Source organism: Amblyomma maculatum, chromosome 2 (genome assembly GCF_055883805.1).
Source record: "Amblyomma maculatum isolate TAMU_Amacu chromosome 2, ASM5588380v1, whole genome shotgun sequence".
NCBI lineage: Eukaryota > Metazoa > Arthropoda > Arachnida > Ixodida > Ixodidae > Amblyomma > Amblyomma maculatum.
In genome coordinates, this window is record NC_139345.1 from 159,807,502 (window position 1) to 159,822,926 (window position 15,425).

The 15,425-nt window shown below is 44.6% G+C and overlaps 1 protein-coding gene across 1 annotated transcript; it reads left to right on the forward strand.

The window, feature by feature from the left end:
- Positions 1-1,583: 1,583 nt before the first annotated feature.
- Positions 1,584-7,679, forward strand: LOC146200288 (uncharacterized). Its single transcript, XM_084592909.1, has 5 exons — positions 1,584-1,803; positions 3,985-4,046; positions 4,135-4,224; positions 4,798-4,824; positions 7,540-7,679. Exons 1-5 carry the CDS (start codon positions 1,584-1,586, stop codon positions 7,591-7,593), a joined length of 453 nt encoding a protein of 150 aa, XP_084449035.1. The 3' UTR covers positions 7,594-7,679.
- The last annotated feature ends 7,746 nt before the right edge of the window (positions 7,680-15,425 follow it).

Genomic DNA, 15,425 nt, shown 5'->3' on the forward strand with positions numbered 1-15,425 from the left:
CCTCACCGGGCTATGGATTTCTCTTCTCCATTACATTCTCACTAGTGACGTAACGACCGCTTCGCAGCCCGCTGTCCTGGCTGCCCTCACACGGCCTGTTTTTTCGACGGACCAGACCTCCGCTCAATCGATGCCAGTCTTTCCGGGCCTCAACGCCTTGAACTTCTCGCACTGCTTGATCAGTTCTGTTCTTCATTCGACTCTCGCCAGTCCGCTTTGACCCTCATTAAGTGTCACCCAACGCTCTGACACCGGCGTCCATGTACCTCTGCATCAGCGTCCTCAACATGTGTCTAACCCCGAGCGCCGGCATTGATGCCCAGATTCTCACTATGCTTCAGAATGGCGTGATTAGGACTTCTATCAGGCAGTGGTTCTACCGTGTTGTACTGGTGAGGATAAAAGACGGTTCTATTCGTTTCTGCATCGACCACCGTCGCCGTCCTATAAATAAAACCACGAGGAAAGACTTCTACCATTCCGCGTATCGATGATGCATGGACTGCTTACAAGGAGTTGAACTCTTCGCTAGATTTACGATTCGGCTATTAAGCCGAATCGTAAATCGTTAGCAGGAGCCCATAGCTGCGGAAGATCGCCCTAAAATCGCATATGTCACCGCTGAAGACCTCTGAATATAATTGTCATACCTTTCAGTCTCTTTAATGCACCTGCTACGTTGGAGCCTTTATTTGTTACGATTCTGCGTGGCCATAGAAGAAGACGTGCCTCAGTTACTTCATTAAAATTTCAGGTTGGGCTAGTTGGTAGTGGCCTCATGGCAATATCGTGGCCTTCTTGACAGTAGTCTTCTGTTTGGCATCGCATCGCTGACCTGAAACGCTCGACCGATTTTTGGAGTGGAACATTATGTTATCAAAAAAGACAGTTGCAAATGGCGTTGTTTGTCATCAGCTTTCAGGATACGTCGGCTCTCAGACAAGACGGACGAACTAAGCAATGAAATTTCGACGTCAGCGCGGTGCCACATGTGCTCGTTCCTTTTTTTGCGTACGTAAGTGCATTACTTTCTTTTCGTCCATGAATTGTCACCTGTAGCCTTTGTAAGCGCTTGGGAAACCAAAATGAATGCTTTCCAGCGCGCACATCACAAATATAGAGCAGAAGAGAAGGTAGGGAGCAGCAAGGTGTAATACTCTTGCCTAATTCAGCATGCGAAGTCACACGCAGCAGTATGCCAGCGTCGAGGGACAGGATTGGCGATAGGGACGTGAAGGTGTGCAACTGGCAAGGAATGTGCACATGCTGTATGCGCCTCTCAGGTGGAATGAGACGGAAGTAAAAAGGTGGAACAAGAGCGTCACGAAAGAAAAATAGCCTGGATGGAGGAGCGAAATTGGTCTATGACGAAAAATACCAATAGTTGTAGTCGCTACGATAAAAGGTTCTAGTACACAGCACTGCAGCTGCCGCGGGAAGGGTAACGTAGTCAAGTTTAGTTACGATTTCCGTCTAGGAATTTTAACACAAGGATGTACGAGCGTTGACTGTTTAGTGGGAAGACGCATAGCCGGCTAAATGTTACAAAATATTGCGAAATAACACTGAGGATAGGCGTTGTGATGGGGCAGGGCGTTTTTTGTTATAGCCAAGGCCAGCTGGCTATAGAACATGCAGATATAAAAGCTGGCAGGGAAGTGCTTTTTAGTCACCTAGATCCTGGAGTCCTTCATCTCTCTCGCATCGTCGCACAATTGCGCTCGTTCAAAATGAAGGTTCTGCTACTGTTCGCACTGATCATCGCTGAGGCCTTCGCCGCCAAAGGTGTCAACGAGCTGTGCGGTAAGCTCACATTTGCAATTGATTTCAACGGTTGCTACAATTCAATCCTGCTCTTAGATTTGCTCTTGCTGTCCTTGTGCTTGCCGATGAAACACTGATCCAATTTTTAGGTGCACAGCGGAATCGACCCGACATTTATGAGCAACTGCTCCGGGAGAGTTCATGAATTTCTTTCCTCTGGCGGCGCATCCCATTTTCGCCTTTGTTCTTCGCGACATTAATATTTAAGAAATGTTTATCAAATAGCTACTTCCTCAGCCTTCCAGCGTCTGAAATACCGTGAATGCAGTTCATTTCATCGGGATAGCGATTTCCCCCAAATTGGAACCTCACCTGACCTCTTCGGGAAACAACTACGATGTCGAGTGATAAACATAGTAGTTCATATGAATTTTATACAGTACAAAAACTGACCAGTAAGTAATAAAATAAGTTCTGAAACTATGAGGGAATTCTGTGTGCGCACGAAGACCAGCTACTGCTATAGAAGAGAGAATTTGTATGCAATCGAATGGTGTTTACCTGGTTTGGCCGCTCATGATAAAAACCAGACCTGTCTGCGACGAGATTGTGGAGTAAAAGACGCCAATGCCATGTTTTCCGTACAAGGCAGCTGTGGCGCCATCTGCCGTCACTGGAAAAAAGCGGCATGGTTCAAAACGGTTCACGTTTTCGTAATGATGCAAAATATGCCACTGCTGTCATTGGACGAAAAATTAGCATTCGCATCGTTTGCTCCTTCAGTCTCGTCGCCGATGGTTCTGCTTTCTCATCATGGGGGGTCAAACCATGCAAGCACAGCTGTAAGACTTACTACGCTACAAAAGGAACAACAACGCGGAAGAATTGCGCTCACTTTCAGTGCAAATAATGTTCCGGTTGGGGCAGGAGAATTTTTAAAAATGATTCCGATAAATTTGCAGAACACTGCGTAATTTATGCCTGCATTAAGCAGTTTGAAGCTCGTAAACTTACTTAGGTTTCTAGGAACGTAATGTGCCGGTACAGCATATCAGAAATAGTGGTACATCATATCAGAAATTTCACACAAATGTGAAATGCTGACACCTTTTCATTTATGTTCAAAGAATAACACTATTTGTGAGCACCATTCAATAGGCCCTCCGAACAAGGTCACGACGGCATTACACCTAGGCAGTTAGGAACAGTTAGTAAAAGGACATCATTTTTGTGCCTCCGAACAGTTAACGGGTAAAAGAGGGTCACGAAATAAATCACCCTTTTCCTGCATTCATGTAATGTGAATACTGGAGACGCCCATATGCATTCGAACATTCGAAAAATACTGCTCAATCCTGCTTCTTTCCTCGCCTATTTCAGGGACACAGACACTGTTTTAAGAGAGCACGTGGGTGACTTGCCTTTTTATATAGTCATTCTTCTTACAAGGCAAGCATCTATTTGCAATGACGCGGGATCGAATCCCGGTCTCGGCGGCCGCTTTTTGATAGGGTCGAAATGTAAGGCACCCGTGTGCTGTGTGATGTCAGTGAGCGTTAAAGAACCCCGGTGGACGAAATGTCCTAAATCCTCCACTACGGCGTCTCTCACTGCCTGAGTCGCTTTGGGACGTTAAGCCCCACAAACCAAACCAAACCTATTTGCGCGGATGTTGACAAAATATTTCTGGTTATCTTTAGACAGCTTATCGACCGGTCTTAACGTGTTTATGCTTTTACCAATTTATACACCGACTCCTCAGACATTTCACAGACCCTCAGACGTCTTTAATCCTTCTTAGGGTCTGCAAGCTAGATTTGAGCCTAAAGCTTATTTAGTACAACTCATTTTGTGTCATGTTCGCTGAGCGTTTCACACACACACACACACACACACACACACACACACACACACACACACACACACACACACACACACACACACACACACACACACACACACACACGCACGCACGCACACGCACACGCACACGCACACGCACACACACACACACACACACACACACGCACACGTACACGCACACACACACACACACACACACACACACACACACACACACACACACACACACACACACACTGGCTGCTCTGAATCGCAGGAGTAAATAGGTCATAGCTGCAAAAACTTTACAACAGTAGAGTGATGACATAATACGATGTCATGAAGCAGAAATATCCATCATTATTTTATGCTTTCCAGCCTTGAGTGACGACCAGATTTCGGCACTGGTTAACTGCATGGGAGACCACGTCAGTTCCGAGGTACGGTTCGTAATCAGTCGACTTTTTTTTTTTTGTACCAGCGCATTCAAATATGTCTAACATTTATAAATGATCATTTTCTATGCAGATTAAAGCAGAGGTGAAGGATTTTATCAACAAGCACGGTGACAACATTGTTGAAGGTATTAGGAATCTCTGCGAGGACAACGTCGACTTGGTAAGTAAACTGTTTTGTTTCTTAGGAGCATGGCTCCCTTGGTTGGTTAACTCTTCTCAAAGTCGGAGGTCTCACGAAACACAGTACATGTTGCTTTTGATGTGATTACGGGAGTCTGTACAAATATTACGTTTACACAGGTAGTTAGGAAATATATCGAAATACTATGACTTAGCACGAGAGGAGTCTCTAGTGACAAAATGAGTTCACGGCATCGAGCAGAGGAAATGTTTGTCGATGGGATGTGGTCTTGAGCCGAACGCGCTGGGCTGAAATGTGCCTGTAGGTGTACGGAAGCGCAACTTTTAACATGGATGCTCGGCACTGGACTTCCAGAGACCGACGACAAGGCCTTGATTCTCTAAGATGAGTTGAGGGGACATAATGAAGTAGCGATTAGGAAAAAGCTGTGGTGAATATTTCTTTCGCCGCTAGGCGCCCGGAATCTTCTGTGAACCACACCGGCGGCGCCAGATTTTGGCCAGCGAGCAAGAGCCGTAACTATTTAAACGTTTTAGAACTAAAACCATTCTATAAGTGCTCTGGTGATGATAATTTCTTTCTTTTTTACAGGATGAGACGATCAATAGACTTGCCAGTGTAAGTACATTTTCACCTAAGTTTTTGTTTTTTGCGCGCGTTCACAGTGCTGCGCTTAAGCAGTAGCCGAATTTGCTTGCGATCTACCTTCCGTTCCGAGCGTCAAAAATAACTTTACATACAATTGCGCCATGTACAAGCCTCTTCTATGGCGGATATATCGACAAAAATGTGAAAATGGTGGGAGGCGGGGGGGAGCATTGCTAACGCACACTTTGCAGCTTACACAACACGACCACGTAAACACACGTTTGGAAATTCTTCTAACAGAGCCCGTTAGTCGAGTCTTCCTTGCTAAGTATACCGGTCTGAATCAGCGAAAGTGGAGCATACGCTCCATGAACGTTTACTTAAAAATGAGTGGTTCCTTCAGGGAAGCTCTTGGAATTTTCAAGTCAGATCGTTCGATGTTTTTAAAGCTGCAGTGATGTTGGCATGCTTTGGGGAAACGTGCATTAAAATATGCGGGAGTGCACCGAGGCTTGCACTCATCGTAGGGTATAATTATGCACGAACAGCCGTTTTATTCATGAAATTATTTGTGCTACTTTTCTGCTTCATTGCAGCAAATAATTGCACCAAGCACTCATTTATTCTTAGTGAGAAATGAGTGCAATGAAAACAGCAACGCAAAGTAATAGAAAATATGATGAAACACGTATCCCCTCGGAAGCTTAATGCGTTTGCTTAAAGCGCAAAACGCACTTGCTCGGCGGCAGATTTTTGCTGCGCGAAACTTCTGAATAGCGGGTTGATTATTTTGTCAAGGATGTGCTCCAAAGCTTCAAAAACAAGAAATTTTGCTCACGATATAACAATGATTAAAGTAGAGCGTAACACCGGTTAAGTGATACCGGCATCGATAACTCTTCCGTTCATGTCCGCTGTACAGATGCAAACAAAAAGATAAAGAAGGACAACTCATTTTACAAGTTCTTATTTGGTGCACGCTGAAAACTTCGTTATACCTTGCACTTTATATCATTTTCGTTTTGGTTTCTCTTTCCGTTTACAACATTACTGTATATTCAAATTAGCATTCCTACTGCCGACGTGAAGACATCGACGTTGCGCTGTGTTAGTCGGCTCGAAAACATTCCTGTCTTATTCAACTCCTGCTAGGTGCCTGCCGCGAGGACAAAGAATAAAACGGCTCTGTAGTTTTATGTTTGGTTTGGTTTGGTTTTGGGGTTTAATGTCCGAAAACGACTCTGGCTATGAAAGGCGCCGTGTAGAAGAACTCCGGAAATTTCGACTATCTGGGGTCCCTAACGTGCACCGACATCGCACAGCACATGGGCGCCTAGCTTTTCACCTCCATTTAAAAGCGGCCGCAGAAGTTGGTCTTGACGGCCGGAGGCTCATGTCTATAGAAAGATATAAGAAAAGGACAACCGCACACAAGAAAAAGCGGTTGGTTAGTTCGCCGGCGTAGTACACGGCGTGAATTCTCACAATGGTACCCATATTGTAGGACTATTATAGAACGTAAACAAATAAGAACACAAAATATGTACAACTGTTCAGCTTCTGCGCAACATTAGTTGTCAGCATTGAGGTTTTTGGCTGATGGACTTGCATAACGCGTGTTACGGTGATCAGGCGGATATGAACGAAGGCGTAATGGCCTCTACAGGATAGGCGAAAAAAAAAGGAGAAATAATGCCTTGAAAGCGACAACCTCTCCATGTTTTGGCGAAGAAAGCGGCGTGTCATGGATTCTTATACATAGCACAGAGCACCAAACGTTGCGTACGGTCCTTATCTTGGTCAAAACAACCACTCACTTCATGCATCAAATAAAGCTATCCTGATAGGTTTCAAGAAAAAAAAAATAACGAGCATGCTTGGGAAAGGCACTCTACAGACAAAATGTCGGTCATACCCCTTTCGTGTGTCACAGCTCCATAAAAAGCGTTGCGGCGATCGAGCAAGTTCTACTGCAAAGCGTTCTAAGGCACTCTTCCAGTTTTTGGGCCGGAAGCAGCGTGGCTGAGGCGTCTTCGCGACGCCGTGTGTTAAACAGCTTCATTAACAGTCGCGTTTTTTTTCGAAACGGTGCACCAGAGGCACCGCCAAAGAAGCCTTACTGCAATGATTCTGGGAAGCGGGTCCTCCCGGGCCAAATGAAACGCAGCTTTTATTGCATCTTCAAAATGCCGGTCAGGCGAAAAAGAAAAAGGAGTATAGAACTCCGCATTTCAGGCGGATTCGAGGTGCTATCGGTGTCGACGTAAGGGGGCAAAAAAAAAAGAAAAACAAAACGCTTCAAACCTAGCTCCGTCGAGCAAGGTCCGGCGGCCAAGTGGAAGCGCAAAAAAAAAAAAAAAAGAAAAAAAGGACGGCGCTGTTGATCACGGTCCTTCACGTAGATTACTATTTCCGAAACCTGGATGAGGTATGAGGAACGACATTGTGCAGTCTCGAGAAATTGCTGCCACTTGCCTTCATTAAACTGCACTGACATCGCACAAGTCGACGCGAGCGCCTTCCGTTCATTCTTTTAAGTCAGAACACCACAGCATGGACTGAATTAGCGGACCTCTCCTATAATGAAAGGTAAATGCGGGCGGCCTATGCACACGTGACGATGGAGTATAAAATGAAAAGTCGCACATTATTAGACTTCCTGTTTTAAAGACTCGTAAAAACTTGGAGCCTATCTGCCGAAATATGTTTGTAAAACTCATACATCCATTTTATTTCTACTTTCAGGCTGACCAAGCGGAGGCTATCTACAAGGCCTACGCGGAGTGCAAGCAAAGTTAAATTGGTCGTCAATGACAGGCGACGGGCATAACGCTCCATCCTTGGCCCAGAAATTACTTTCGCAAACATGATGGAATAAAAGCATCAGTTACAGCGGTCTGAGATTTCCTTCAGAAGTACCTGTGGCCAGTGCCAAAGCTGTGTAGGGCTGGCGGCCGTACACAGGAATGCAGAGTAGAACAAGTTTAGGTTAAAGACTGACCTTACGGCCCAGTGATGCCACCTGCTGTTTGTGCAGCAGCTCAAAGCATCACGAGAAGTGAGTGTTGAAGCCTAGGGACTTTTCATTTGTGCATAAACCATTAGTCTAAATAGCCGGCTGAATACGAAATTCCCAACAACGATACCGACTTAAGCAAGGCTGTTCCTCAATTGTCCCGTTCACAAAAAAAAAAAGTTTTTTTTTTTTTTTGTCGACAGAGTACTCATGTCAAAACCACAATACATCGTGGGAGAATAAACACCTCACCTAAATAAACACCTAAATACGTTCAAGTGAAACTTCACTTGAACGTACTTCAAGATACCTTAGTAAAAAGTTTGCTAAAGTGAAACTTGACTCAACTCAAATGAGTTTGTGACAGCTTGTTGCTATTAGATAAAAATATCGGGTGATCCAATTGTATATCTACTCAACTATTTGTAACCCTGCTCGCGTTCTGCTAACTAGCACCTTGGAAAGAATGCTGTACTCTTCTGCTGCACATTTACGCTTAAGACAGCTGTGAACTCAGTTATTGTGTCTAAGCATTCGTACGATTTTAGAGCGCGTCCGAATGCCTAGTAGGACAGAAGCTGTATCTTCAACAGCAGCCAGCAATGGCTTCAGCTGACTACGAACTTACTTAGGTAGCCAATCCAGTTCAAAGCTAATTGACCACTTTTCGTCATGCGTTAATGTAGCGCGGTCGGCGAGGCACTCAACGTAAAAAAGGGGGGTAAAAAGGGCGGGTTGTACTTGTTGATGTGCTCAATGTGATTTAGGAAACGTGGAATGGCGCCCTGGAATCTGTTCGTACAACTAAAATGTGCACTTCACTGAATTTAGTTAAACTGAAGGGTGTTTGAATTGGGTTCAGTGGCCGTACAGTGGGGGTTTAAAAAAGTTCGTACAACTGAATACTTCGTTTAAATAAAGTTCGTTCAAGTGGCATTTTACTGTATTCGAATAGGTCGAACGAATTTTGTGAGGATCTAACTGCACCCAGAAATGGCAAAGAAGTTAAAAATTAGGTAATTTTATACATACATACAATAATTGAGCGCCAGTGTGGTTTGAATCCGGTGAGTGTGCATACCAGACGTCAAACCAGCGCATAGGCTCCAGTACCTCGTTGGTAGCAGGCACGTTAGAAGGGTATCTCGTGGAAACGTGGCGGTGCGTAGAAGAAAAGAAAACAAAAAAATAATTACAATGAAAGCGCAATAACACCCCTCCACCCTTTCTAGGAAAACGTGAACCCTCGCTATCGCATTCAGTATGAGAAAAGGAAAAGCGGCTCCCAAGTTTTTCATCTCATGAGACAATAGTCCTATGTCAGGACTCAATACATACCTCTTACAATGACATTTTACGCTATGAACTGTCTTCATGAACTTTTTGAAGCGTCCCAAAAAGGAAAACCTCACAACTGTAACGTGATAGTGTTGTGCATAAAATACTGTTTTCTCGGCATGCCACCGATGTGGGCGTTCGGAGCGGAAAATGATAGGTATGACAGGTGGCAATTCGCAGTCACAATAAGTAATGTTTGCACTGGATACCACAAAGCTTGAAGGGGCTGCCAACTCAGGTTGCTCATCTGTGGCGTGAGAGGAATTAACCTCGTATACATTGTTCTTTAGTGACGATTGACGCTCGCTGCACATTGGTGTTGCAGGTGCTCACAATGATAGCGGAGCATACACCAATGTCTAGTGGCCCCTAAGGACACGTATGTCTGTGATGTCGTAGGTTACGGCTGTATGCTAACTGATTGTGCGAGACATTAGAGCCATGCATTTCGGAATCGGTAGATAGGATTAGACGAGATTACGTTTTGGCGAGCTAGGGACTGGAAGTAGAGTCGGAAACATGATCTACCAACGTTATCCTGTCTCACCCTGAGAGGCGGAGCTAGCGTGTCCCCAATAAGTTTTTTTTCATAATCGTTAATGTATAAATGTATATCGTTTAGTGCCCCGCGTCACCCATTGGAGTTTCAGCGTGGATGTAGCCCTTATTGGAATGGCGGGAAGTTACTTCCGAACGTACAGCAATGTTTCCAAGCAATGTAGGTCAACGATCATGATATCGGCAATCATTTTGGTGGTAGTATTTTATAACACATTTGTGACTTAAAAGCAAACAATGGTGTGAAAGGTAAGAGCCAGTACAGTGAGAAACAGTTGATCTGTCCCGTTCATGCGCAGCGTTGCCTAAAGTTCCTTGTGCTCAGCTCACAGAGAATGTACTCTGGGAATGTCCACAGAAGAATGCCCACATATGGTTTTAGACAGCTTGGGAAAGGACTAAATTTCACTTTTGAACTACCGGGTAACGGCATGCTTTAGTTTCTTGACTTGCGGTTAAAGTTTTTGGATTGGCAGGCGTATTGCCGTTTCCCGAAAACTGCTGCGACGGAAGTGCCGGATGCGTCCCTCAAAAATAAAACACAACATTACGTTTTGTCCGAGTGAAGCGCAGTACGAAAAATGAAATGAAATATTATAAAATAGTATTATGGATTAAAATTACTTAATGTAAAGAGTGTAATATATCGCTAGCATCCGTCGCGCCATCTTTGAGACATTGAGTAAGTTAACTTGAAAAATCGCCGTGGTGTAAATCTGTTAAAAAGAGTTTAAAGCATGCTAAAAGGCGATTGTTGGTGAAAGCTGCCTCTGAACGCAACCTAAAGGTGACATACTCACTGAAGACAGGAATTGATTACGGTGAACGCAATGGTATAGTGTAACCGTTGTCATACCGTCACATCCTGGCTGCGTTTGCGGCTGGTTTTGGTGTTGTTAAGAACAAAAAAAGAAAAACACATGGTATCATGCAGCCTAAAGGGGAACATTCCCCAGGAATATGGTCGTAGTTTTTTTGAACGTCGCGAATTTAAAAATAAAAAATTGTACCTACAGGAATCGAACACATGTCTTACAATCAGGCACGTGATGTGTGAATCCGTGAATTCGTGAACGGTGTGAATCCACTGTGCGCGAACATCCGCATAGTCACAGTATTCCTAGAAACGCACTTGTTTTTTAGATCCGCATTTTTTCCCATGTGGCAGACTCTCTACAACTTTTGCCTACGCAGTTGTTCTTTCCAGTAGGAAAAGAAAGTTCTTTACTGGCAGTTATATGTGTTTGAGTCATATGAAGTGCCTTGCATGCGCGTCTACTGATTATGCTTTCCTGCGAACTTCCTTGCTTTATCTAGCATGAACCTCCGAATAGTAGTTCTGATCACATATAAAAATATTAGTTATGGTTGACCTGTGGTTAGCTCTAATTGAATTAGGATAACGGCGGAAGCTTCTTTTGCCTCCTACATTATTCTCTATCACGTTCTATCAGTGCAAGGCGCTACATTTGTGGGGACACTAAACTCTTCTTGTAAGGGCATGACGTGAAAGCGTAAGTTACCAGCCTTCTTCTACTCCTCCTCCTTCTCAGCTGTTCAAGGTCAAGCGTAGCGTCCGCAGGGGATACGCGATGGCTCGAAACCTGGCACAATACTACGTCAGGTTTTATTGTTATCGCAATAAACGTTAAACGAATCTATGCACGACCAACAACAAAACATTCGACTATAAGCGTTGTACACTGCCTTAGGCAACAGCCTAGCGGTTGTCTTCGGATGTCCTTTCGAGATTCAAGTTGCCCCCGCTTATGCGTCGCTGCGAGTATCATCGACTGTTCGGCGCCCCTTTTTTTGTTCGTGGGGATTTCTTCTAGGGCGGCCTCAAGTGCAAATTTGGGGTTCACCTTTGTGTAAAAGCGAAAACACTGATGATTCTGCAGCCATCTAGGAAAAACTAATACATTGCATAATGAATGATAATGCATAAAAATGCATGTCTGTTTCTCATAGCCTGAGTCGCTTCGGGACGTTAAACTCCACAAACCAAACCAATTTCCTACGAAGAAAGGCTCAATGACCAGACTAAATGTTCAGATTCGCTTTATGGTGGGGATGCTGCATTGGCTCATTAATTAATTCCAGAAAAATTTCGCTGTTTTCGCTTTGTTTTCTATATACAATCTCTTGGCTTTACGAGCTGATTTTATATATCGTGTAGAAACGCCCTCGACCATTATATAAGACATTCTGTACCCCCCCCCCCCCCCGCCTCTACATTGAGGCAGCACCTCTCTCTTTAGGTATGTCGCTTCATCGGCCGTATTCACAAGACCAGATGTTAACGTGATGTTGCAAGTGTCCCGTGTCGCGCAAAAGTGCGGTGTCGGTCTTGAAAGTTGTTGAGTTGAAAGTCGTTTATGGGATATGAAGGCTCATGGACATAGATGGGGTTAATGGGGATTAGGCAGATTCTTCAGTGCTTGCAGAGGTCGTCCCTCAAATCACATTGCTCTTACCAGGCCACTAAGCGAACCATACTTGGCAAATAAAGAAAAATATCAATGGAACATTAAAATTTAACAACCGGTTTATTTACTCTGAATTTAAGGATGTTGCGTAATGAAAGGAACACACCTGAGGGGAAATGAACACTGAGTCGTCTTTCAAGGGGAGTAGAAGTCAAACCCACAATTTCCGTGTTGCTCGACAGACACGCTGCTCAGTGGTGACGACGGTTCGCTGGTTCAAACTGAATAAAAGCAGACCTACAGAATACTCGATGCGAACAGGTTCTGACCACAAAACCCATGTTCTGCTATTAAATATGATGCCTTATTTAGCACCTACATATTTGAACCATGCACTGTTGTAACTTATTCACTTCGTTTACACTTGTGTCGCTTTAAGCAACTTCGTTTATTGTCTAACAAAACAAGGAACCAGTACAACTTCGTTAACAGGGAGTAAAGACTCGTAAAAACGCATGCTCATCGTTGCGGCTCCCTGTTCGTTGTGACCGCCTACCTTTTCTCTCCGGTCTGAGGGGTCCGCGGTCCTCATGTCCCGGTCTTGGCCCCTCTCCCGCGGCATCCCGCAGAGGGTCGCCCGGGGAGGAGCTGTCGCCAGCCATAAATGACTCAAAGGCACCTGGTTTCTGTTAGGTCAAACACTTTTACATACAAGGGGAATACACATCTCAAGCGTAACGCACACAAAAAAGACAGAAAAACGTGAGTATAAACATTGCTCCCCCAAATGAGATTGCTCATTCTACGTTTAGAACAAATTTAGGGGTACAGTAGCCGAATAGAGCATCGTGTCGTCTTCCATTGCGACATCCTTTCCTCACAAGAGCGAACCTTTCCGTCGCGCCCAGCATTTATGGTAGCGATGATCCCGCTCTTTCAGAGCATTCGTGGTTGGTTCTTTTGAACCGAAAAAGGATCCCCTACTCGAGGATTCGCGGGATTGGTTGGCTTAGAGGCGCACGCAGAGCGCTGCTGCCCCAAGTATTCTCTCTGCCCTTAATGCCATAGGAAGTGCAACATCTGGCCTCTTTTTTTTTTTTTTTTTTTTTAGAACGCACGCATTGAAGCCGCGGGTGTTTCGATGGCTCGTGACGGTGACGGTAGAGATCTTATTGGGCATTCGACGCTCACCACGTGACTAGCTCTGCAAAAAAAAAAAAAGAGCCCCATGTTGCGACTGTCATACTGACAGCTCACCATCCCTCTTATTACATTCATATTTTGTACTGGTAAAGCTTTCAAACATTCCCTTGTATCGCTCGTTCCTGCTTCAAGTTTTGACGTGTTGCTCTGATGGTAGTTGAGCGGTAGTTCTTGAAGCTTATCGATGCGTGCTTTGCAGATGATTAGCTGGGCAATACAAATCACCAAAGTTTGAAATAGCTATATGCGTCAAATCAGCATGCAAAAACAGCGCATTGAAAAGCAGCACGGTGAAAATATAACGTCGCAGAAACAAAACAGTACGGTGACAAACAACACTGGGAAGAGAGATCAGGATGATAAAGCAGCGCAGCCCAGTACGGTACAGCATGGCAGAAGCGCGGAATTATCATACTCCTGACCACGAAGGTTAAAGATAACGCATACAGCAGCGGAGTTTGGAGTTGGGGATTTTTGTTTCTTTCTTAAATAAAGAATACGGTTATGATTTGATACTTGAATAAATACAAAGCTTGTTGAGTGGGAGGCGACAAGGTGAACGTTTTTGTTTGCTGCACAATAATAAAAAAAAAACGGGGTAGTCACTAAACATTTGAATAGAATTGAAGATGCGTGAGTTGGAGGCTTTTCGAGACGCGACTACGGCATAGTGCTCTAATAAAATGATCAGCATTGCTGATACATTTGCGTTGGCCTTGATTTAAAAAAGGTCTAGGAACAATACATCAGTTTACCAGCTTTTATAGATCAAAGATGCTAAACCATGGATGGTTTCCACCAGCTAAATTTTTGTGGATATCCCCTTTCTAATTCTACATTGATTTTGGTTAAGCGGTTTGTTACCTTCTATGTAATTCACGATGGTGCTCGAATATGATATACCCTAAAATTTTAGATGCTGTAGAAGTCAGAGAAACGGGGCAGTAGTTTGTCGAGTTGCTGTTATCTTCAGATTTATGTATGAAAATTAATTTCGCAATCATCCACTCCGTAGGCAGATCGGCAGTATCCAATGATTTCTTGTTATGAGAAGCAGGTATTTGGACACCCGTTCTACATGTCTTCTAAAACTTTATATCGGAATAGTATTGCGGCAACTAAATTCTTCGAATTGATATCAAATCTGTGAACAACAAACGGTACCAGTACAGGGTATGTGAAGAAGACGGACCCCTCGTTAGATGCTGACGAAGAAAACCCATTCTGTCGTATTGCTATCACGCAGAGCCTGTCTGGCGTAAATCGCCCCACTGCTCGACCTCCTGCCCGACCTCGGTGTCCTAAATTAAGCCTCCTTCTACACTTGGTGGAGGTGCGGATTGATATCCTCGCCTCATCCTGAACTGTCGCACTGGCATGCTACCGGCAGCTCCTATGTTCGAAGACGGACACTCACAGGCCGCCCCGACGACCCCGCCGGTGCTCTGCTCCGGCTTCCTACGCCAGCGACTCTCCTTCATTGGGACCGTAGCCATGGGCAGTATCGAGGACACATATATCTTCGATACTATCTTTAGATACATTTTGTGTATCGGCGTTAGGTATCGTGTGCTGAAAATGAAAGTATCGGAGTATCGATATCGAAAATACATTTTTAAAGTAGCGTGTATTTTAACGATACTCGAGACTAAAGAAAGCTTCAAACATTGAAACCGCTGTGAGAGTTGGGTTGACCGCGCTCACTCAGACAGCAGTACAGGCCCTGAGACAGGTCGGCTTTAACACGTGAGTTCCCTACAAATCTTCCGGCCCCTCACATCAACCACATTTCAAGATTTTGTTTCTTTAAAACTGAAGGCGGCCATTGTAAGGAGGCACTCACGAGGTGCTGTACTTTTGAGCACCGAGTGCATACCACGAAGCTGCTAAGCCGTTAACAGACACACAGAAAGATATGAACAAAGCGGAAACGCAAGGTGAAAGTAGGCATCACACACACATCTGTACCGCTAGCCGCGCTTCCCACCCGTTCGAAGCCGTAGTTCTCCAGAGATGCTAGTAAACCTCGAGTTTCCTAACTACCACCCGGATGCTTTAGTCAACGCGGCTATGGTTTACTCTTCAGT

What these genes read in the sequence shown, in the direction of transcription:
- LOC146200288 (XM_084592909.1), top strand. Translation starts at nt 1,584, where the DNA reads ATGGGGCAGGGCGTTTTTTGTTATAGCCAAGGCCAGCTGGCTATAGAA. An exon ending in GCGAGGACAACGTCGACTTG is followed by an intron (nt 4,225 to 4,797) that starts GTAAGTAAACTG and finishes TCTTTTTTACAG; the next exon opens with GATGAGACGATCAATAGACT. An exon ending in CGATCAATAGACTTGCCAGT is followed by an intron (nt 4,825 to 7,539) that starts GTAAGTACATTT and finishes TTCTACTTTCAG; the next exon opens with GCTGACCAAGCGGAGGCTAT.